This window comes from Phocoena phocoena, chromosome 19, assembly GCF_963924675.1.
Source record: "Phocoena phocoena chromosome 19, mPhoPho1.1, whole genome shotgun sequence".
NCBI lineage: Eukaryota > Metazoa > Chordata > Mammalia > Artiodactyla > Phocoenidae > Phocoena > Phocoena phocoena.
Genome location: NC_089237.1, coordinates 7673143 through 7695062, shown reverse-complemented (window position 1 = coordinate 7695062; position 21920 = coordinate 7673143). Strand labels below are relative to the sequence as shown.

At 58.4% G+C, this 21920-nt stretch overlaps 2 protein-coding genes across 3 annotated transcripts in view; both read left to right on the top strand.

The window, feature by feature from the left end:
• RNF157 (ring finger protein 157) overlaps nt 1–8026 on the top strand; it is an 80557-nt gene extending 72531 nt beyond the window's left edge. Inside the window, exons 18-19 of one of the 2 annotated variants that reach the window (XM_065896850.1) lie at nt 1170–1280; nt 6988–8026. In XM_065896850.1, the coding sequence (XP_065752922.1) occupies nt 1170–1280; nt 6988–7109 (233 nt within the window). In that variant the 3' untranslated portion in view covers nt 7110–8026. The remainder of the gene's footprint in view (nt 1–1169; nt 1281–6987) is intronic. The other variant, XM_065896851.1, reaches the window with a different exon arrangement.
• Nucleotides 8027–11784: 3758 nt separating this feature from the next.
• FOXJ1 (forkhead box J1) lies at nt 11785–15004 on the top strand. Its single transcript, XM_065897557.1, has 2 exons — nt 11785–12365; nt 14027–15004. The coding sequence occupies exons 1-2, from the start codon at nt 11868–11870 to the stop codon at nt 14792–14794; spliced, it is 1266 nt and encodes a 421-aa protein (XP_065753629.1). The 5' UTR covers nt 11785–11867; the 3' UTR covers nt 14795–15004.
• The last annotated feature ends 6916 nt before the right edge of the window (nt 15005–21920 follow it).

Below are 21920 nucleotides of genomic sequence, written 5' to 3'. Positions count from 1 at the left end.
ATTTTGTTTCTAGTAAGCCAAGAAGCGAAGGAACGACCTACATGTAGAGCAAGGAAGCAGGGGGCGGCGGGCTGGGAATCCCACCTGGGAGTGCAGGACCAGGCGTCCCAGGAACCGGTGTCTCTTCCCTCTGCCCCTCTGAGGTGCCTCCGCAGAAGGGCAACCTCCAGAGCAGACCTGGATCCCAGCCTGGATGCAGATGGCATGCTAGTCGCTTCTGCTTTGGCCCTGGCAGTTGCTTGGGGGGCGGTGTGGTGTGCAGGGGGTACGCATGCACACCTGACCACTCTCGCCTGGCCAAGTAGTGCCGGAGGAGGGGTGGTCGCCCAGGCTGTGCCTCTGCCGCACGCGTGCGCCAGCCAAGCCGGGGTTGGGCGCTGCCTCCCCTCGGTTGATGTCTTCAGGGCTCAAGGCTCCGGGTTCTCCATTGTGATTGTCGCCCCCCCCCCCCGTAGAATATTTGCTTCTAAAAGGCACAGGGCAGTACGTGGTTTCCCCCTGACATGCCATACGCAGTAGATGTACGTTTCTTCCTCTCCCTTTCACCAAGGAAACAAAGTGGGGTGGGGGGCTTGAAAAAATAACATCTAAAACTGTCCGCTTCCCATCTTACGCGACTGTAGGTTTCTGGTCAGCCCCTTAAAACATACTCAGAAGAGCAAATTAAGTCTCAAAGGAAAGAAATCATAATTTTGCGAACGAAGCGATTCTTTGATTTGAGGTGCAAAATTATGGAACCGAAGAGCTTTAATTGCCGTTTTATGTATTAGTCATTTCGCAGAGTCTTGTGGTCATAAACACACCCCACGTCCACCAACAGACACAGGCCGGAGCCAGGGTCGCTTCCCCCGTGGCTCTCCTAGCTCTTCCAGCCTGGCTTAGCTCTGCTCTGGGCCCGGGTCTGCGTGTCCGAATCCCACAGACCTCCCCAGGATCTGATTTCCCAGGAACGAAGGCTGGAAAGGGGCCAGTTAAGGAAACAGAGCGAGAACACAAACATACCCACACAGTTTCCTTTATTGTCCACTCTTTACCCACTTAATTATTGTCTTTTATTTAACATACGATTTGATTTTTTTTGTCTCCATCCTTAAGATTTTTATTTTAAGGACAGCAAAGCAGAGAAAAACACAGCCAGGCCCTCTCTAACTGCCTTAACTCCGTTACAGGCCAGAGGACACTCGCATTTCTAGGTATGGAGTGTGACAATAACAATGGCTTTGACGTCGCCAGCGTGAAAGCACTGGACAATAAGCTGTGCTCTGAGGTCTGCTTACCCGGTGAGTGGCAGTCTGCTGCATATGAACTTGGTGGGAGACACTCCCCTGCTCGCACCCTGGGACACCCATCTCCTGCCCTACAGTTCCTGCAAGAAGGCATGGGCTTGCTGAGATGCTGGGAGCCAGTTGCTGAAAGGAAGTGAGGCGGCCTCGGGAGAGTCCTTGGGCAGAAAGCGACTCCGCTCTAAGCGAGACTATTTGGGCATGAAGAAAGGCGCAAAAATCCCTCCAAATCCTTCCGATTTGGCCTGACCGTGCCCCCTCCATCATGATCTTGCAGATGCCATGGCAGGGGGCCTGGTCTTGTTTCCATCAACAGGCAGTTTAAGGCAGACACGGCCTCTGTGAGAAGGTCTTGGAAAGAGAGCCTGAGCCCTTGAAAAGGGAACCTGTAGCTCCTCAGAGGAGAGTGTTTCGTTAGGATCAGAGAGGAATTTCAAAGCCAGCGTTTCATAGACTAGCTCTGTGACCCAGTGAGCCCTGGGCTACCGGTTGCCTTGTGCTCCCTAGATTTGGATCCCAATGGAACGATCAGGGGTCGAGGGTGACTCTTCTCCCTGGAGCCGTAACTCTATAAATTCAATCAGGGCCGTCAACGTGCTCCATATTCCTTCTCATGACAGTAAACTGAATCTGGGATGAGTTCTCAGGAGGCGCCCACCTGTCAGTCACACTCTGGGCACTGATGTCCCTCTGCTCCGTGCTCACCAAGGGCTCCACCAACCATGGCTCTAAAGCCACGTCTTGCCCAGTGGACTAGGTCGAAATTGCCTCTCCTGGGTTCACGGCAGAGACTGCCTTCATGTCGCGTGGTTTGTAATCTCTTAAACATGCCCTGGACATGTTTAAGCTTCAGGACAGCCACGTCTCGTCGTGGGTCCAGTGCTTTACTCTCTTGGCGACGTGGCTACAGGCGCTGGAGGGACACAAACTCCTGTGGTTGCCACTCTTCATCAGCTTGCAAAAGACCCAGGTCCTCACCCCTCTGGCCCCATGCAGGCTTGTGGTGGAGGAAGCTGTAATCCCCGGAGACGCCTCCCACGGCCTTCCCAAGGGCTCTCCGGTCCCTTCCCACTTAGCGTTGACCCAGCCAGGCCTGGGCCAGAGCGGCTGAGGTCCAGGGTACACTTCACTTCCTGCCTTCCCACTCTTTACCTGGCTTCTGTCTGTCCATTTGTTTCTCATGTCTTTTTGCCAAATGTACGTCTGTCTGTCCAGTTTGTTTATTTTGAAACTCATCTATGTTATCCAGACTTCGTGTGAAAGTTCGTGTTCACCCACACCCAACCCCAAGCTTGCTGGGCGTGCGCACATCCGAGGGGCTCTCGCTGAGGCTTCCATTCCTAACTGGCAAGAGCCTGTATTTTAATATGCTGAAATTTTCCAGGAGAAAGAAATATTTGTGAGAATAGATGAATCCCTGTTCCACAAAAGCGGGGATGCTTCTGTGGCAAAGGTTACGGGCAGGATTTGTTTTGGTCACTAGCTGGGGAAGATGACATCTCTGCCCTAACTCCGCCCTGTGTCTGTGGCAGCTGTGCCGGCCAGCCGCTCACTGGGCTTCAAGAGAGGAATCTAGGCTCCTGCCTCCCCCCGCGGCTCCCCACCAACCCCCGTTTTTTGGCAGAGAGAGCTACTGGGATTGTTTCAGCCACCCATGCTGGTGGAAGCTGACCCCAGGCATCTGCTTCCTCCTGTCCCTAACTCCTTCCGGCCAACCTGCTGGTGGATGTTTATTCCACTCTGGGATTGCAGCAGAGGAGCGAGACCTGGAAGGAAGACAGTGCCTGGGCTTCCTTACGGTGATCTCGGGAGCCAGCCATTCTCAGATTAAACTGGCTTCACCCTTCAGGCCAGACGTGAAACCCAGTGACAGTGGCGGCTGCCGGGAGAGGGACTTGAGGGTCACATCGTAGCCTCACCCTGAGGTCTCAAGGGCTCTTACGGGAGAAGGAAGTGCATCTGCTCTCTTGGTAAATTGTTTCTCGGGTTCTGCTGTTAGCATCACACTGGTAGCAAAGTGCTGGGGAACTCTCTGGAAGCATCTGTCGGGTTAATGACAGGAGTATCCACTTTGGTAGGTCCCGTGGTATCAACAGGCCTCACCACGCTCAGCTGTAAGTTCAAAGTTCCATCCCATGACTGAGGTGCCTCAGGCTGGCTTGGCCGTCAGGACAGCTTCTCAGGCACTTGGTCCCCCTCTCCACGCTGTTTCCCTCCCCACACGGATACCACTCCCCTCACGGAGCGCCCGCAAGGAGGGAACCCAGGGAGCATCCCATGGTCCACCCTCCCCAGGCCCACACGTGCTCTGCCAGGAGCCCCAGCTGGCGGCAGTGATGGCTCAGGTCCCCATTCTCGCTGCTCTCGTCACCCTTGTGGGAGTGACACTGAGAGAGCACCTGTGTCATTCCAGCCCCTCTTCCCCTAAGAAGCCTCTGGGTCTTCTTTGGCCCCAAGACCAAGGGGGGGCGATGGTATGTTCTGAGATTGTTCTGCAGGGTTCTCAAAGGGAGAAAATCTGAGTTGACCATTGTAGGTGGTGAGCCGGTTACAATCGCGAGGCCGTGCTAGGTAGACGGGGCTCCGAGGAATCTGATGGAGTATCACACAGGCGGCAGGATAGTGGTCAGGGGACCAGTGACAATTCTGTGAAAAGGCTCTGGGGAGTGTGATGGGAAAAAGCAAAGATAATTTGGGTTTATTAGTGGAAATACAAATGTGTTTTTTGTTTTTGTTTTTGTTTTTTTGCGGTATGCGGGCCTCTCACTGTTGCGGCCTCTCCCGTTGCGGAGCACAGGCCCCGGATGCGCAGGCTCAGCGGCCATGGCTCACGGGCCCAGCCGCTCTGCAGCATGTGGGATCTTCCCGGACCGGGGCACGAACCCGTGTCCCCTGCATTGGCAGGCGGACTCTCAACCACTGTGCCACGAGGGAAGCCCGATACAAATGTTTTTAAATGACGGCACTGGACGGGAGTGGGCATACCGATGAAATCTAAAAGTATTTATGGAGGGAATTCCCTGGCAATCCAGTGGTTAGGACTCACCACTTTCACTGCAGTGGCCTGGTTCAATCCCTGGTCGGAGAACTAAGATCCTCCAAGCCACTGCACAGCCAAAAACAAAACAAACGAAAGTACTTACGGAGACCTGAAATAACCCAAGACTAAGACGCCACTAGGAAGGGTTACACTTCGCAGATACTAAGGAAGAATCTGAATTAACTTTCTCTTTTACTGGAGAGAAACTCTACAAGATGGTGGAACTGTTACAGACCTTAAATTTAATTAGTGGCTGGGTAGAGGCAGGAAAGAGCTGTGCGGAATCCCCCTAGATGTGCTCCCCAAGTCTGCCTCTAGAGGTCTCTTCACTCCCCCATTTCTGAGCCTGAGGTTGGAATTAAGTGGGAACCACCTTTCTCTACCTCCCGTGAAGGATTTTGAATCTCCAGGCCCCCTTTTCTGGCTGAGGGCTGGTCGGAATGGTAGCACTCGCTCAGGAAGTCCTCCTGCGCCTTCCAGGCTTAGCTTCTGCATCCAGGATGCGCGGAGCAGCAGGGTTTTGCCGAGGGTCTGACAGAAGCCTTTTCAGAGGAAAGAGCACCACCGACTATACCAAGAAGCCGGGAGAACAGAGACTTCAGGTCTGAGTCTTGAGGCTGCTTCAGAAGGAGCCAGTTTTCAGCCCTGGCTCAGAATCTGGACCGGTGGTGTTTGTAGCAAGGACTCGTGAATTAAGAGCCAGGCAGTGGTGGTGGCGGCGAGGCTGTGGCAGTGTTTTGATTTGACTGTGTGTGTGTGTGTGTGTGTGTGTGTCTTCTCTCCTGTTTACCATTTGCTTTTGGTCGTTCCTACCAAACAGCCGCCGTTCCGGAGTCCTGCCCCATAAACACTGAGGAATAAGTATGAGATCTACCGAATGAACGAACAACTTATTTCATCTGGGGGTTCCTAACTTAAAAGGGCGATCTTGCCTGCTCTTCATCCTGCCACCCTTAGAGGGGAAAAGCACTGTGGACCCATGTGCCGGACTCCGGCGCCCCTAGGGAATAGAGATCCCCACATTCCGTCTGGCTGCGAGAGATACCTAAAAATGTCCTGTCCCACTCACTCCCCTTCCCCTGGGGTCCACCTCCACAGACTATTATTAGAGCCTTAGGGCGGATTATCGCACCAGGACATTTATGGGAAATACACAGTTTATACCCGCTTAATCCTAGTGTTTCTGCCATTAAAGGGTTTCGTGTCTTGGGCTGGCCTAACCTGAAGCTGACCCCAGACATTCGTGAGTGGCCTCCCTCAAACGTGACGCAGTGAGCCTCACGCCCACCCTCCAGGGTCGGCCAGCTCCGTCCACAAACTGAGCCCTCTGACGGGCCAGGCATGGCTCTCGGCTCTGCCCGGGAGGAGATCACAGTGTGATGGAGGGTTCAGCAGTTTCCACACGGCGTGAGAAGTTGGGTGGTGGTTCAGGCCGGTGCGGGGGGAGCGCTTCGGAGCACGCTGGGCCCCATCTGGCTTGGGGGGGGGCCTTCTGGGGGCAGGTGCTGGGAGAGGCAGCTCAGCAGTCCTCGGCCAGAGGAGGGAAGGCTTTCCCCAACCTCAGGGGGTTAGGGCTTCATTCTCTCCCTTCAGAAGGGGCATCTCGCTGCACTGGAGGGAATGAATCAGATGGAGCCAGTCTGTGGGCTGGGAGGACGACTGGGGGGAGATGAGTGTGGCCCGAACAAGGCCTGGGGGGCGGCTGGTTGTCGCGCACATTCTATGAGTCAGGCGTCCTGCTCACCTCTCTCCCATGTCGCCTCGCTTAGTCTCACAGCACCCCTGCGGGGGGGGTAAGTACTCGTGTCCCATCTGATAGATGGGAAAACCAGGGCTCCAAGTACAATGACCTGCCCAGGGTCACACAGTCAGTACGTTACAAGCTGGGGCTGTACCCCGGTTTTCTGACCACAGATTTAGACATTACTAGAGCTTGAACAAGCAGGAGGTCATAATGGATTGGATACAGAGCACGAAGGAGAGAGAAGCACCAAGAGTGGGTTTCCAGCCTGGGCAGCGGGTGCTTCTTGTGCGGGAACTGCAGTACAAGGGGGGAAGATGATGAGTTTTGCGGATGGTACCCGGGGGACCCCAAAGCTCTGGAGCTAATGTCTCCTGGGGTTGGTGGCACCAGCTGATAGCAAATCTCGGTGGGCTGTTCGGGTGCAGAAAGAGAGGAACAGGTGTCACTCTGTTCTCCCCCATGCCATTTGGTCCCTGGCACCCTGCTGGGCAGCCCGTCACTTCCTGCCCCACCCTGGCCCCCACAGCAAACACTAACTCTGAGCCCAAATTAACACACTCTTCTCCCTCCCCTTCGTCTCCTCCTGCTCTCGTGAAAGTCTCAGCCAGACTCAGTTTCTTTTCCTGTAACACTTAGGCAAACTTCAAGACCAAATAAAGATACAAAAGTGGATCCTAGGGCAAAGCTCACAAAACAAGGACCATCCTGCATGTCCCTCCATCAATGGGCCACAGTGGCCATGACTGTCCCTAGCCCAGTGGGCGCCAGTGCTCCCGTTTCACGTGCTGTGCTTTGCACCCTGTGGGAGTTCCAGGTAACGCACATCCTGCCAGTTTTCGTGCCAAACTCCCGGACTGTCCTGCCAGAGACACCATCTGGACCAAACCAAAGGTCCGGTAACCTTCCTTTCCTCTTCTCAGGTGCCTGGCAGGCTGATGACAACGTGGCCAGTCGTCGGAACACGCAGCGCCGACGCCTATCTTCTGCCAGCCTGGAGGACCCTGAGAACAGGCTCTGCGTGTGGGGTCCTTTGGCCATCTGAGAGCCCTAGCCCCTGAACCAGGGCTCTCCTCCCGTCCTCACATCCCATCCTGGCCTCATGGCACCACTGACCTCCTGGGCATCCTCAGCAAAACACATGGAGACTTTTTAGACCCACGGGAAAGCTGGATGCTGAGGGCTCCTGCCCCTTCTCCCAGACTCATCTTCCACAACCGTGATCCTTCGTCTCTCAGAAGGGACCGGAAACCTCTTTTCTCTTTGTGGGCTAAAGCCACTCAATGAACTGCAGCTCATGAGACCCTTTGCAGAGAGTCTCTGGAATGTTTCCACTGTATCTTGACCTTCAGGTGGAGCTGTGGTCCACAGACTGATTATTTCTCGTGCATCTTTTTTTCTCCTTAGGAGGTAGACCAAGAAGACTCAAGAGTTTGGGTGACTTCATTATAAACACCCATCTGGCATTTTCTAGTCTCTGGGACATCATAACCAATCTGAAGCCTGCCGTTTGGGGTGGCGTTGGGGGATGACTCCTGTGAGAAGGGAAAGCCATATTGCACTGTAAGTGGGGTTTCCCTCAAAATGTGTTAGGAGCTTCTTTCTCAAGGACAAGAAGCGGTGGCAACCACCAGAAGGTTGATTGGGAAAACAGTTCTTGCTTCTGGTAGCAGAGGCTGTGCCTCGTGTGTCTTGTCTGCTTAGGAAGGAGGCCTTGAATCTGAGAATCCCTCAGTTAAATGATTACCTACCGGGGAGTTATTTATGATCAGGTGCACTCAGGAACGCCTGGGGCTCCATCCTAAGGTGACACTGCAAAGGTATTTTTGATGCCCTCTATGTACCAGGCACTTGTTAGGGACTGTCGTATAGTATCACATTTCATCACTACCGCCCTGGCAGGTGGCATTCTTATCCCGGCCGCCCCCGTTTCCACCCCACTTTTCTTAAATAGTTGAAGAAGTAGTCTGAGAGAGGGGTGGGCCGGTGGTTCTCATCTGGTGCCCAGGAACCCCAAAGGAGGTTGGGGGAAGGGCTGAGCTGGGGTCAGTGGTGGTCTGGGAGGCTCCCCACCCCACCGGTTTTCCTCCCCTGTCCTCCAGATCAGCTGAGCCTGATGGGGGGAGGCGGGGGCACTGCCTTCCATAGGCTCATTAGAGATTTAGAGATATTGTTCAAACCACATGTCCACCCCGCCTCAGTCCAGTGTAGGGCATATAAATAACAGCCCGAAACAGCAAGACCGTAAGCTGTTGGGTGTTCGTCTCTCAACACTAGTGTTATCAATGGATTCCTCATAGCTCTCTGATAGATGCATTGTCTGCTGGCCTTTGGAAGAGGTGGTGGTTTCGTGGAGCATGAGATTGAGAAGCAAAGTGGGATCCGACAGTTTGTGAGGCTGAGATGTGACGGAGTCCTAGGCTATGCCCACCATCATGGCCTGAATGAGTAGTCGGAACTGTTGCCCTAGAAGAGCTTTTTAGGGTCCTTCCCAAGGCCTCAAAGAGAGCCCAGTGCCGGGGGATCTTTTGCACCTCCTGTGTGGCTTCCTTGCCCTGCCAGGTGGGTGGTGACCCTCACTGCCTGGTGGCTGTGATTCACATCCTGCCCTGGGGGTGGGCAGGGGAAGGCCTGTGGTCCTGACAGACACTACATGAGCCAGGCCTGAATCTCAGCTTCTGCCTTGAGTTCCCGTGTCCACCCGCTCTGAAATCCTGCAGTGGACTCTGCTCTTTCAGGCCCCATTTAACGTCCTTTCTTTCCCCGAAACGTTCTTACAGCCCCTTTCATATTGAAGATTCGAGCAATAACCCCACTTCCTGATTTCCTTGAAGTCTGAGCCCCAGAAGCACTAGGGAAGGGGGCGCTCCCTTAGCCTGGGCTGGTGGCATACAGATCCACCTCCTCTCCCGGCAGGTAGTATTCACAGTGTGGTGTTACCTGAGATGAAGGAGATGCAGGTAAACAGACGCCACGGTGGCCAGGAACCCTAAGAGGAAGCCATTGTCTTCACCCTTTCTGGAGGGTCTGTCTTCTCCCAGGAAGAGGCTCAGAGAGATTCCTCAAGGCCTTGGTTCCATAACCAAGACATACCCGGGTGAGAAATGGCCTTTCACTCCTGTTTCTCAGACAGTTCCTGCTCTCTCCCCCATCCCCTCACCTCTTTGCCCTCATTTAGCTCTTTGGCGAGCAGAAATATCCCATCCGAAAGGGCTGGGATCAGGGAACAGGGCTCAGAGCCTGGTCAGGGACCAGGGCAGCTGCCCCCGTCATCATCTGGAGATGGTCATGTTGTTAGCAGTTGACCCAGAGAGGATATGACGGGGCCTGGCTTCTCACACAAGGACACAGACTAACCGGGGGCCTGGGGATCCTTCCCGCCACACTCAGGTCGGAGCTCACCTATGAGCTCACTTCCGAGTGGTGCGGTGATCCCAGCCTTCTCACAGAGCCCTTTTTCCTTCTCCTCCCCAGTCCCATCCCACCAGAGGTCATGCCCACGCTGGGGCATCTCCTGGGCACGGATCCACACACGTTAAGCCATCTCACCTGGGGAGAGTTTGTGTCCTGTTCACCTGACCTTGGCATGCTGGTTGCTCACTTTGCTTTAGGATCTGCACACCTAGTGTGTGTAGGTACGTGTGTACTCTTGTGCCATCTGTGTGCCCCTCACTCCCTGGAGTACACTCATGGGCACACTACAGTGGGGACGTCAGGGATGCAATATTTATGGATTGCTGCATGATTCTTAAAAATGAATAAAACTGTTCACAAGGGAAGGAGAGCTGTTAACTGCGCAGTTGGCTTATTTGTGAAAGTTTCTGTCCGACTTTCTCCAGCACGCTTTTAATGCTTTTACTCAAGACAGGCTGGACATGGAGGAGTGAGAGAGGGCAAGGGGTAGGGAAAGACATGTTTCTGGGTGGGAGTTGGTGTACCATCCCCTGGGCACAGCTCCTGCACAGAGGCCTGATAAGGAGCCCTCACCCCCACCCCCTTCAACCGGAGAACTTCCAACTGCAGCTCCTCAATAATTGAAGAGCAGGAATGCTGGTGACTGGAGGGAGGCTGGGGGAAGGGAGGAGGAAGGAGCACAGTCCACCGTTAGTCCGTCACTTGAAGGTTGGTGAAATTAGTGGGGCAAATGACCCCAGTAAGAGAATTTGGCAAGTCCACGGCTTTTCTGAGTTTCACCCACCGGCCCTGCTTCCTCGGCTATCTGGAAAGGAGGGAGAGCACTTCCGAAGAAGCCTCTGGAATGTCAGCTTCTGGGAATCTTGCTGAGGCCGGGGCGGGGAGGGAGCGCTTACCGGGAAACACTGGATTACCCTAGCCACCTTGGGGTGTCTGCGACCGGGGCTGCGGTTTCTGCGGACCTGAGCGGCAGGTGGCATCGGAGAGTCAGACCTGCTTGCGGGCACCAAGACGACACTCGGTCGGGAGACAGGGACAGGCCGCAGAAACGTGAGGAATTGCCACTCGCAGCCCAGAGGAGAGGAAAGGAAACCCCCAAGCATGCACCCAGCCTTGGCCCCCGCGCCACAGGCTGCGTCCCAGGAGCCGTCGACACCTCTGATCAGTCCAGATGGGAAGTGGGTGGGGCGGAGTACGGTTCCCGCGACCTCTGCGGGAGCCCCGAGCCGCGCGCCTCTCCGAGCCCTGCGCGGGGCCCTCGGGCGGGAATGCGCGGAGCCGGGACGCGGTGGCGGGTAGGGAGCTGTGTGGCGCGGGAGAGGGCGGCCAGGAGGGAGTTCGAAGAGAGTTACCGCCTGAGAGAGGGGTAAGAGCCCGCGGTCTCCTTGGAGACACCCTGACCAATGGCAGAAGCGGAAGCTGTTTATATGGGCGGGGCGTCGCCATGGCAGCAGGAGAAGCCTTCCGAGCGGCTACTTAATGCCGGTGCCCGGGCCGCTGGCGTTCAGACAGGCGCCGTCGGGCGTTGGGGGTGACGAGGATTACTGGCTGGGCCCTCGAGCTGGGGGCAGAGAGCCGCGGTGGGGGTGGGCGGTAGGAGGAATTTCTTCGAGAACCTTCCTTTGGCCCGGGCGGCGCTCTGAGCCAGGTAAGGGACGGGGAGGGCTGCAGGCCGTGGGAAGGGAGGGCGTCGGTACCAGCCCGCTCTCCCATCCGTCCCCGACGGAAGTGGTGGGCCCGGGGACTGACATCAGAGGAGTTTGGGGGACACTCACTTCCCGCCCCCTTATAACTCTCTGTTTTGTTTCCTTCCTTCCCCTTGATCCCCATCCTATTATCCCTTTTCAAAGATCAGACGACCTCCCCCGCCCCCCGCCCCGTCGTACTGCCCTCCTGGACTCTCTCGCCCCGTTTCCATTTGTTGTGGAGGGAGAGAGGGGGGTTAATTTCCCGCTTTGAGGGAGAAGGGGGTGGCCTCGCATGCCCCTACACTATTCCCTCGTTTGGCTAATTAAGTCTCCTCTAAAAGATAAAGAGGAAAAGAGCGAGGCGAACCCCCGTGTGGGTCGGACCCCCGGGCACAGCTTCTGTTTCCCAGACCTTGGCAGTAAAAGATCCTCCCCAGCTGCAGGAACGATTTTAGTAAGAGCCTCCCCGCCTCGCACACACTCTCCCCTCGGGAGTGGGGAAAGAGGGCTCAGTTCCCGCTATGGTCCCCGCAGGCACCACATTCAGTTCGGAGGAGGCTACCCCCGCATCGCGGGATGGAAGCACGCTTCCGGGAGGCTGTGTAACTGAAGCCGCGGGAGTCAGCGGGCTGGAGAGCTCGGCGGCCACCCTCGGCTCGGCTCGTGGATGTTGACCGCCCCCTCGGAGAGTCCCCGCAGATATGGCGGAGAGCTGGCTACGCGTCTCGGGAGCAGGGGCATCGGAGGAGGCCGGACCGGAAGGCGGCCTGGAGGAGTCCGACGCCCTGGATGACAGCCTGACCAGCCTGCAGTGGCTGCAGGAATTCTCTATTCTCAACGCCAAGGCCCCCACCCTGCCTTCGGGGGGCACCGACCCCCACGGCTACCACCAGGTGCCAGGCTCGGCCGCGCCGGGGTCTCCCCTGGCGGCCGACCCCGCCTGCCTGGGGCAGCCGCACACGCCCGGCAAGCCCACGTCGTCGTGCACGTCGCGGAGCGCCCCCTCGGGGCTGCAGGCCCCGCCTCCCGACGAGGTGGACTACGCCACCAACCCGAACGTGAAGCCGCCCTACTCGTATGCCACGCTCATCTGCATGGCCATGCAGGCCAGCAAGGCCACCAAGATCACCCTGTCGGCCATCTACAAGTGGATCACGGACAACTTCTGCTACTTCCGCCACGCTGACCCCACCTGGCAGGTAGGGGAGGCCCTCCCTCCCTCCCCATGCCCGCGCGATCCGCAGGCCAAGGAGGCGCGGTACAGCCAGGGCCCCGAGAGAAGGAAGGCCATCGAGGAAGGACCTCAAGGGAGCCCAGTGCTTGGACTGCTGCCCCTTTGACTTCAGAGAGGGAGGAGGGAGGATGTTCAGAGCGCTTTAGGGGTGCCTCCGTAGAGGTTCAAGTGGAAGGAACTTGTCACTCATCCAGAGGCTCAGCCCAAAGACCAGGGCTGAACTATGCGTGGACACAGCCCCCCAGGGTAGGTTGATGGACTGAGGGACACATTTTTGTCCCAAGTCCTAGAATTCCTAGACACTACCCTACTCAAGGTCAGTTTGTCAGGGCCTGACTGGAAGCAGAGCATCATTCCCGCCAAGCTCTGCATCCCGCCTGCTTTCAGTTGGCTGGAGGGCGTCTGGGAGGGGAGAGGGGCGTGCTGTGGGGTGTGAAGGCCAGCTGTGTCCCAGTGGAAGGGCTACGGGGCCTTCCTAAAGCTGCTGTGCCAGCCCCCACCCCAACCCCTCCCTGGTTTCCTGCCTACACGCCTCCCCCTCTTCTCATCAACCTCCCTGGGCGGACAGTTACCTCAGCCAGGTGCTTTCCACAGGGGCTCCTGCCTCCCACACTGGCTTCATGTTCCAAGTCTCCGGAACCTGGCACAGAGCAGCCGGGGGGCCCAGGCCACCGTGTAAACATCCCAGTCTTGCCAGGGGGCACTACTCACCTGCCAGCCCCACTGACCAGGCCCCAGACCCCTGCGCCCCAGCGTGGTTTGGGCTGTGCACCCAGGCGTGAACAAGGCAGGATGGTGATTCAGGGCTGAGCACACACTGCCCTGAGCATCTTCGACCATCAGAATCAGGGGCTACTTGGGGACAGAGACCCTGAGGATGCACAGATCCTTCCCTGCGGCACAGGGTCACAGTTCCTGTGGTCACAGCTATTCCACGTTTGCTTGGGCCCTGACCCTGGGGCAGGTACCATTTGTAACCTTGGTGAGAAAGCAGAGACCCTCCACCACCCCCCACCCTACCCCAAGCCTGAGAGGCCCCAGGAATGAGCGCTATGCTCTTGGCTGGGTAATAATCAACTGAGGCCTCAGAGCCTGGGGTGGGAGGAGGGGGACATGGGGGGTGAGGGCCCAGGCCAGCAGCCGGCTCTACAAACAGGGAAAGTCATCAGATCCTCCCACACTTCATCCCCCCCCCACCCACACACACCCTCACACCCACTCACTCATTTCACAAACGGAGAAGGCCAGCCAGGCCCAGGCAGAGGGAGATGGCTGTCCAGGCCCTGGGGGAGCCAAGGCCTTTGGCCAGAGGCCGCAAGCGGCGGGGTGAGGGAGGGAGGGCAGGACAGGGTGGCACTGAGAGCCACCCTGCGGCTCAGGGCTCGGATGACTGAGCAGGCAGATATCCTGGCAACAGGGAACAAAAGCCCCCGACAGCACTCCCAGCTCCTGGTGCCCCGTGGCTGGTGTCCCAGAGCCTCCCAGTCAGAGCAGCGCCTCTGTCTCCCCTGCCCCCATTGGAGAGAAGGCGGTGGCGGGACTGGCAGTGGCGCTAGGAACCCCCCCATCACTGACCCCACCTACTCACCCAGCTGTCTTCCTTCTCTCCTATCTCCCTGTGTCCAGAACTCCATCCGCCACAACCTGTCCCTGAACAAGTGCTTCATCAAGGTGCCTCGGGAGAAGGACGAGCCAGGCAAGGGGGGCTTCTGGCGCATCGACCCCCAGTACGCCGAGCGGCTGCTGAGTGGGGCCTTCAAGAAGCGGCGGCTGCCCCCAGTCCAAATCCACCCAGCCTTTGCCCGCCAGGCCGCGCCCGAGCCCAGCGCCGCCCTGTGGGCCGGGCCACTGACCGTGAACACCGAGGCCCAGCAGCTGCTGTGCGAGTTCGAGGAGGCCACTGGGGAGGCGGGCTGGGATACGGGCGAGGGCAGGCTGGGGCATAAGCGTAAACAGCCGCTGCCCAAGCGGGTGGCCAAGGTCCCGCGGCCCTCCAGCACCCTGCTGCTGACCCAGGAGGAGCAGGGCGAGCTGGAACCCCTCAAGGGCAACTTTGACTGGGAGGCCATCTTCGACGCCGGCACACTGGGCGGGGAGCTGGGCACGCTGGAGGCCTTGGAGCTGAGCCCGCCGCTGAGCCCCGCCTTGCACGGGGACGTGGACCTCACCGTCCACGGCCGCCACATCGACTGCCCTGTTACCTGGGGACCTCCGGTGGAGCAGGCTACCAACAGCCTGGACTTCGACGAGACCTTCCTGGCCACATCCTTCCTGCAGCACCCCTGGGACGAGAGCAGCAGTAGCTGCCTGCCCCCCGAGCCCCTCTTTGAGGCCGGGGATGCCACCCTGGCCTCTGACCTGCATGACTGGGCCAGCATGGGCGCCTTCTTGTAAGAAGCCAGGCCCTGCCCCACCTCCAGACAGCGCCCAAGTCTGGACCCAGACTGCCCCCCCCCACCAGTGCAGGCCCATGGACACCATACCGCCCAGGCAGGGGCTGGGCCCGGTCACCCCGTGAGGCCACACGGCCCCCAGCCCAGGTCATCCTCAGATTCTAGTCCAGCAGGCTGAGAATTGGGGCCCAGAACCAAAATTGCTGCCTCCGCTGCCCAGTCCCCCATACACACAGTGTTTCATTGATCCACTTCTTCCCTGCCCCAAGGACACGCTAAGGGCCCTGCGCTATGAGAGCTGCGGCTTGGAGGGGCCCTGGCCAAGCTGGAAGCATCAGTACAGGTCCTGCCCCAGAGCATCTTAGCTTCGAAGCTTCTCTCTCTCCCGCTCTCCTCCCCAGGTCTCTATCCAGAGAAAGTTCCCAGGTACAACAAATGCTGACTAGGTGACTGCAAATTAACGCCCTAGAGGCCTCTCCCGGCAGAGCTTCCCTGGGGCTGGGGCCGGCAGTATGTGAGGCGCAGCTCCGGGGAGTGCGGAAGAGTGAGGAGACAGAAACGAGGCCGGGGTGCTGGGTGGAGCCAGGAGATTTTCTAAGGCCTCTGGGGTCTTCTGGCTTCATCCCTAGAGGTGGGGCAGAGGGTATATATCCCTAATCTTTGAGCCCAACGTGAGGCTGAGAGCAGCGGGGAGTTGGGGTTCTGGGGGTTAGGGGCTGGGGCAGCCAAGCTGCAGAGGGAAAGGGGACAGACAGACTAATGTAGTGAGTGTAGCTATAGCTGAGGCTTAACTGGGAGGGACGCAGTGCTTGCTAGAACTACTGGGACCAGGAAGCGGGGATGGCCCTGTGCCCTTGCTTGCACTCCTGTGGGGGAGTATCTTGCTCCACCCTAAGCCCCCTGGGCTGCATTCCACATCCACCCTCCTGCCCCATTGGGCAATTTAACCTTTTTCATGGAAAGTTATTTACAATAAAAAAATTTTTAAAAATAAAGTTTTAAAAAATCTCAAAATGAACCTGCTTGCAACTTTCTCTGGGGAAAAGCATGGGCCAGTTTTGGAGAGGCCAAGGCCCAAGGGGGAATGGCTGGGAGGAAGATGGGAGGCACCAAAGGCCTGCAGAGTGCCCCCTGATGCCCTCCCCATGATCTCTGGGTCCCCAGAGAGAAAGGGGCTGAGAGGCAGTCCTCGGGGGTCCCCTGCAGCCAGGGCCTCGGCACCTCTATCTGTGCAACGGGGAGACTGTACCCACAGCCCCCAGGAGCAGGCGGCAAAGGAGGCGCAGCCCCCTCCCTGGCCCTGGGGACTCACAAAGGCCGAGCTTGCCCAGGGCTCGGCTCACGTCCCCCACCTCGCCCACCTCGAGGGCCTGCCCAGGCTCGCCTGCGGTCCTCGCCTGCGCCCGTGTCCAGCTCCTCCCTCCCTTGGTCCCTTCCTGAAGGGACAGGTTGTGAGGTCAGAGGGCCCCAGCCCCTGGGGCCCCACTTGCCACCCTGGGGCTCATTCACCCCGCCCAGCACCTTCCCTCCAATGCAGGTTGGGGCTGAGGGAGGCCATCAGGGAAGACGGAAGACGGGGTGCCTAGACCCTACAGCTCCAGCCTGTGAAGTACCAACGTACCAGAGTTCTGATGGGGAAACTGAGGCACAGCAAATATGTGACACTCAGCAGGCATCTTTCAACCCCCTCACCCCAGCTTTGCCTGGAACCCATCTCTCCCCTGAGCCCACACCTGGCCCCGCCAGCATGCCCTTGTGGTGCACAGCCCCTTCCCCCAGCATTCACGCGCACGCACGCGCGCACACACACACACACACACACACACACACACACACACAGGCACTGTCCTACACAATCCTGCCCAGCATCCACGGGCCCCTTTCTCCTGAAGCCCCTTTCTTTCCTTGCACTGGAGGCTGGCTCCAGGCCAACCTGGCATTCCCCTGCCAACTTGCTGCTTTCACTTGCTAATTATTCCAAATATTTCAGAAGGGTGCACACACTGCAGGGCCAGCCGGGTTGGGGCCTTACCGAGCTCAGGAGGCAGCCCATCCCCTTCCCACCGCTCGCTGAAGAGGCTGCCCCAGCCTCCCTCTGAGACTCCCTTCACCCCCTAAGCAACGGCTCCCTCCCTCTCCCCACCACCCACCGGCACTGGGGGAACATGGGGGCTCCAGCCTCTCCACTGGTCCCCAGGATCAGCCTTCAGCCCCCTGCCAAAAGGGGTATACCCTGGATTAACAGGTGGGGCCTGTCACTGTCCCCCCTCCTCACCCTCTGCCTGGGCCCATGCTGGGGAGGAGGGGCAAGGTCAGGGGTTGGCAGAACTGCCTACCAGCTAAGGAAAGGCTGAAGAAGCTTCTGGCTGCCAGGAAGAATCACCAGGAGCTCCTGAAAATCCCTATGCCTGGGACCAGCGTCTCTGGGGGTGGGACCTAGACACTGGCACTTTTAAGGGTCCGTGGATGCTGCCAACGAGCAGCCAAAGCTAAGAGGGGGCTCCGCAGGGGCCGGAACACAGGGCTTCACACACCCCTTCAGCAGGCAGCGTTTGGGGGTTGGCGGTTGAGGGGGTGGGAAGCGTGAGTGGCTCCTGTCCCTCCTATTCACCCCTGCCCTGGCCCTTGGCTGGGTGGCTTTTTTAAAAAGACGTTCAGTGATTCCGTATTTATTTATAGACTCAATGTAATCCCAGTCAATATATATTTTGCACCATTAACAGTAAGTTGCAGACAGGATGCCCCATGAGCACGATACTGTAGCGTGTATTTCCTTAGAACAAGGACACGCCTCCATAATCCTAGTACCACCATCACAATTAACATTGGAAATTAACATTGACCTGCCAATCCCATCGAACCGCAGACCCCATTCACATCTGGCAGATCACCCCAGTAATGCTCCTCTCCATTCCAACACCCCAATCCAGGACCCCATGTTGCACTGAGCTGTCCTTTCTCTTTTGCACTGTGTGGCTTTGAGCCCTTGTCTCAAGCTCTTTGAGCAGGTTTCGCATTTCCTTTGATCTCCACTTCTGAGGTGAGAAGCCCTTCAGCCACTTCACCCTCAGGTGTGGTACAGTCCCTTCCCAGAGCAAGAAGCCACCTTTCTGTCTCCTAACTTTCCACCTCTTCCCTCCCCTCCCTCCCCCATGTATCCCCAGCCAGGAAAGGGATGAGGGGGAAGGGGCAGGAACTCAGACTTTGGGGACCCTCCCCGTCTGCCCAGAGTACATCCTGTTCCACGGGACAGGCCACCCCCAGCTCCAGTGACTGGAAGGCCCCCGGGATGGGATTCCATGCTGGCCTGAAGCAAACGCGCCAGGCCTCCTGAAGAGCTGAGCTGAGGGCAGGAAACACTCTTCTCCCCGCCTCTGCCCCCCTCAACATACTGGTGACCCAGACTTGCAGAAGGAGGCAGGTGAGCTGGAGGGCAGGAAATAAGGCCTGTGAGGGCGGGTGGGAGGAGATGGTCAGGAGTCAGGCGAGGCCCAAAGGTAAACAGGTGTATTTGGACTCCCGGCAGGGGGGAGTGGGCTGGCCCTGCGGGGCAGGCCTGGGCCTGTCAGGGGTGGGGCTGTGGAGAGGGGCTGCATTAACAATGGGGTGGGAGAGTGGCCCCGGGTCCCGCTGACATTCTTGTGTGATGAAGAGGAAAACACAGGTGACAAGGGAGGGGAGCCACTGGGACAGGGGAGGGTGCTTTTTGAGGCCACCCAGGCTGGGCCTGCGCGGGCCAGTGTGAGCCAGGGAGGTGCACGGAAGCCTTGGGGGGTCACCTGCCTCCTGGGGCACGTGTGTCCAGCCCACTCTGAGGCTCCCAGGTGGGACAGGTCAGAGGCACCGTGACTGGAATGCTCGGGCCTGAGCTTTCCCTGTGAGTGCAGGAGCCGGAGGGAGCAGCTGAAGGGCCGGGTCCCCCAGAAGCCAACCAGGCTGAGTGGCAGGGCATGGGAGGCGGGGTACCCATTAACCAAGGCGGGAGACGGGGCCGCAGGTCTCGCTGCTGCCCCCCACTCCAGCTCCCAGCAGAGCACTGATCTGAGGGCAGGACATCAGCCTGGGTCCGAGCCCCAGACCCCTTTCTCCTTGAAGGAAGCAGCTCCCTGAGCTCCCAGGAAAGCAAGAGTTCCAGGAAGTGGGGAGCGCAGGCTGCTTGCATACATCCCACCCTACCCACGCCCCCAAGACCCTTTGAAGCCGCCGTGGATTGCCAGCAGCCCTCCCAGGGCTGCTATTCGCCCAGGGAATTAAGCTGAGGCTGAGAGGCTGCCAACCGTTCTCTCCCCTTCACCCAGCCACCCCGCTTCTGTCAGTGGCTCTGCCCCCTTGCCCAGACCGCCCCGCGCCCCCCCTCCTGCCTCACTCTGCGTACCAAGCCCTATCCCCGGCCCGGGGTGCTTCCTGATGCCCCCAGGGGTGCAGAGCATTCAGCCAGGGGGGCCTCTGAGGAAACCCCATACTGCCCTGTTCTGGAAACAAGAGGCCCCCCTTGCTGACTCTGTGGGCTTGGGTGAGGTAATAAAAGAGGGAGTAGGACCCTGAGTGCCACCTGAAGCTTGAGTGGTACATGTGGCTGGTGCGAGCCAGGGGAGGCGGGAGGGAGAGGGGATACGGGACAAGAGGGAAGGGCTGGAGGGCAGTGGGAGAGGCCTGGCCTGTCTCACTGTCACCTGCTCCTCTGGTCCCCGACTCTCCTGGAGCCCAGGCCCTAGGAATAAGGATCACAGAGGCCCGAGATGCAGGGCTGGTGTGGTGAAACCAACATTCAGCCCCTTCACACACATATCTTTTATTACCCCACCCAAGTCCACAGGGTCAGCAAATGGCCTTTGACATGTTTGCACCCTACAACAAGGTCACCAGGTCAGAGCTGTGCCCAGCTCAGCTGTCCCTGCTGGGCCCGCCCCACTGTGCACCACGACAGGCCCTGGGGCCACTGAGTTCAACAGCTGTGCAGCCCAGCTGCTCAGGGTCCAAGCTGGGGCTGGGAGCTCTGTGAAGGGCCCGAGAGCCCCTGCTGCCTGCTGTTTGGCTAAAGATGAAGCCTGGCCTGATGGAGATGGCCCGAGAGGCTGGGCCCAGAGCTGGCACTGTGCCACAAGGCCGGGTGGGCTTGGGCCCACAGTTCAAGGCCGGTTTTGGAGAGAAGGGTGGGGTGTCCAGGTGTGGCGGGCGGACCTCACAGGGGGCTGGGGCTCAACCCCCAGCCACATTCCCCGGCTCTATTTCGTGTGTGGGTTCTATTGCGAGGGGGATTAAGGGTCTCCCAGGCAAAGAGGAAGAGAAACAGCAACTAGGCCCAACAACCTCCATGCAGGGAGAAGTGGGTCACGAAGAGAGGGCAATCCCCACCCTGGCCCCCCACCCAAACGCTCAGCTCAAAGGCCCTGCCACCCTTGGGCCCAGGAAGCTTTTATCTGAAGGACAAGTCACCTCCCAGACCCCTCCACGAAGATGACCCGTGGTGACCTCCAAAGGGACTTGGGGAGAGACAGGTATAAGTGACAACAAAAGATGTGGCTACAAAATGAAAATGAATCCCACCTAGAGAAATGGAGGGCAGTGTGAAGTAGTGGAGAGTGACAGACATTTGTCGAATTCACAGGCCACGAATAATCATATGAATTAGTAAACGAAGTGGAGCCACTTCGGGGAGGGGGGAGATGACAATGGCGTTAGTCCTGTCCTGTGGAGGTCACCCCAGGTCATGCCGTGGAGACGGTGGAATCTGTTGGTGAACAAATATGATGCTCAAAACCGGAAGGAGATGGAGCCAGGACTAGGACACAGTCCCAAGGGACCTGGTGAAGGTAAAGGCTGCAGCCCAGGTGCACAGACTCTTCCAGAAGGGAGACCAGAGAGGAGAGCAGAGAGTAAGGAGCCTGGAGAAGGGCCACCATTAGGGCAGGAGGGAGCCCCCTCCCCCTCCCCCTCCCCCCCTCCTTGCCCCCTACACACACCTACATGGACGCACCTGTTCCTGGCTGGCCCCGCCCCACGGAGCCTGCAGTGAGAGTCAACAGGCCAGAGTGGGCTCCGGAAGGAAGGAAGCCAGCCAGCATTCGCCCAGGGAAGGCCTGTGGCCTCCCACAGGGCATTTCATTAGCAGGACAGGGGTAGAACCCAGAGTCTGAGGGCAGGCTGCCAACTCCGAGCTCAGATCAGGGTGAAAGGAAAGAGAGGGCGGGCAGTGGTGAAGACAGGACCAAGGGAAGCTGTTTTAAGATGGGGTGGCCTGCGTGTGCTTGAAGGAAGGAAGGGGCTAGCCTGCGGAGAGGGTGAATTGCAGGTGCTGGGGAGACGGGATGCTGGGAGAGCAAGGACGGACACTTCTGGCGGCAGCACAAGGCAAAGGGTCTCAGAGGAGGTAGGAACGGTGAGCTCTGCCCCAGCCCAGGGCAGCGGTCACTCTGCAGTGCCTCTTGCTTGCAGAGCGAAGAAGAAGGTGGCAGGGCGGGGGCTGTGCCGGGATGCACGAGAGGATCGTGGGGACCTGTGGTTCCCGCTCCAGCTAGAGGGCAACGCAATGGGAGTAAGGAGGGAGGAGAGATCTGGAGGGACATGGGAGGGCACTCAGGAGCCAGGGACACAAAAAGGAGGAACGGGAACAAGGGGAGGCCAGCCTCGGCCCTTGAGACTCTGCAACGGGCCAGCCCCGCCGGCACGTCTGCCTCCAGCTGGCAGGACTCAGGGGGATTCCCAGCTGCGGGGAGGAAGGCCAGGGTCCCAGGTGCTGGAAACCCTGGTCAGTCATCACCTGGTTGCTTGGTCAATGTTTCCTTTCACCTGTGGACCTGAGTCTGCGTGGACACAAAGATGGGTGAGATCTGTTCTTAGAGAGATTTCCCAACCCGCTGAGCTGGGTGGCGGCGTGGTCCTGCCAGGACAGCTCTCCAATTTCACTCCCACGATCAGGCAGAGGGCTTTTCTCAGGGCTCAGAGGCCACAACAAGAGATGACTGGGGACTGGTGGCCGGCGGTGCCATCGTCCCCTGAGTGGGGAATGCAGCATGAAAGAGAAGGGAAGGGGGTGGAGTTAGGCTGGGGGTACAGAGAGTTTGAAGCACACGTGGCACAGTTGAGGGGTGGCTGAGAGGCTTCTGGGTAATGAAGGATGGTTCTAG

Bases quoted from the DNA above. Each gene is read 5' to 3' on its own strand.
- FOXJ1 (XM_065897557.1), top strand. From the start codon at position 11,868: ATGGCGGAGAGCTGGCTACGCGTCTCGGGAGCAGGGGCATCGGAGGAG. The intron at 12,366-14,026 runs GTAGGGGAGGCC...CCCTGTGTCCAG, and splicing joins ACGCTGACCCCACCTGGCAG to AACTCCATCCGCCACAACCT.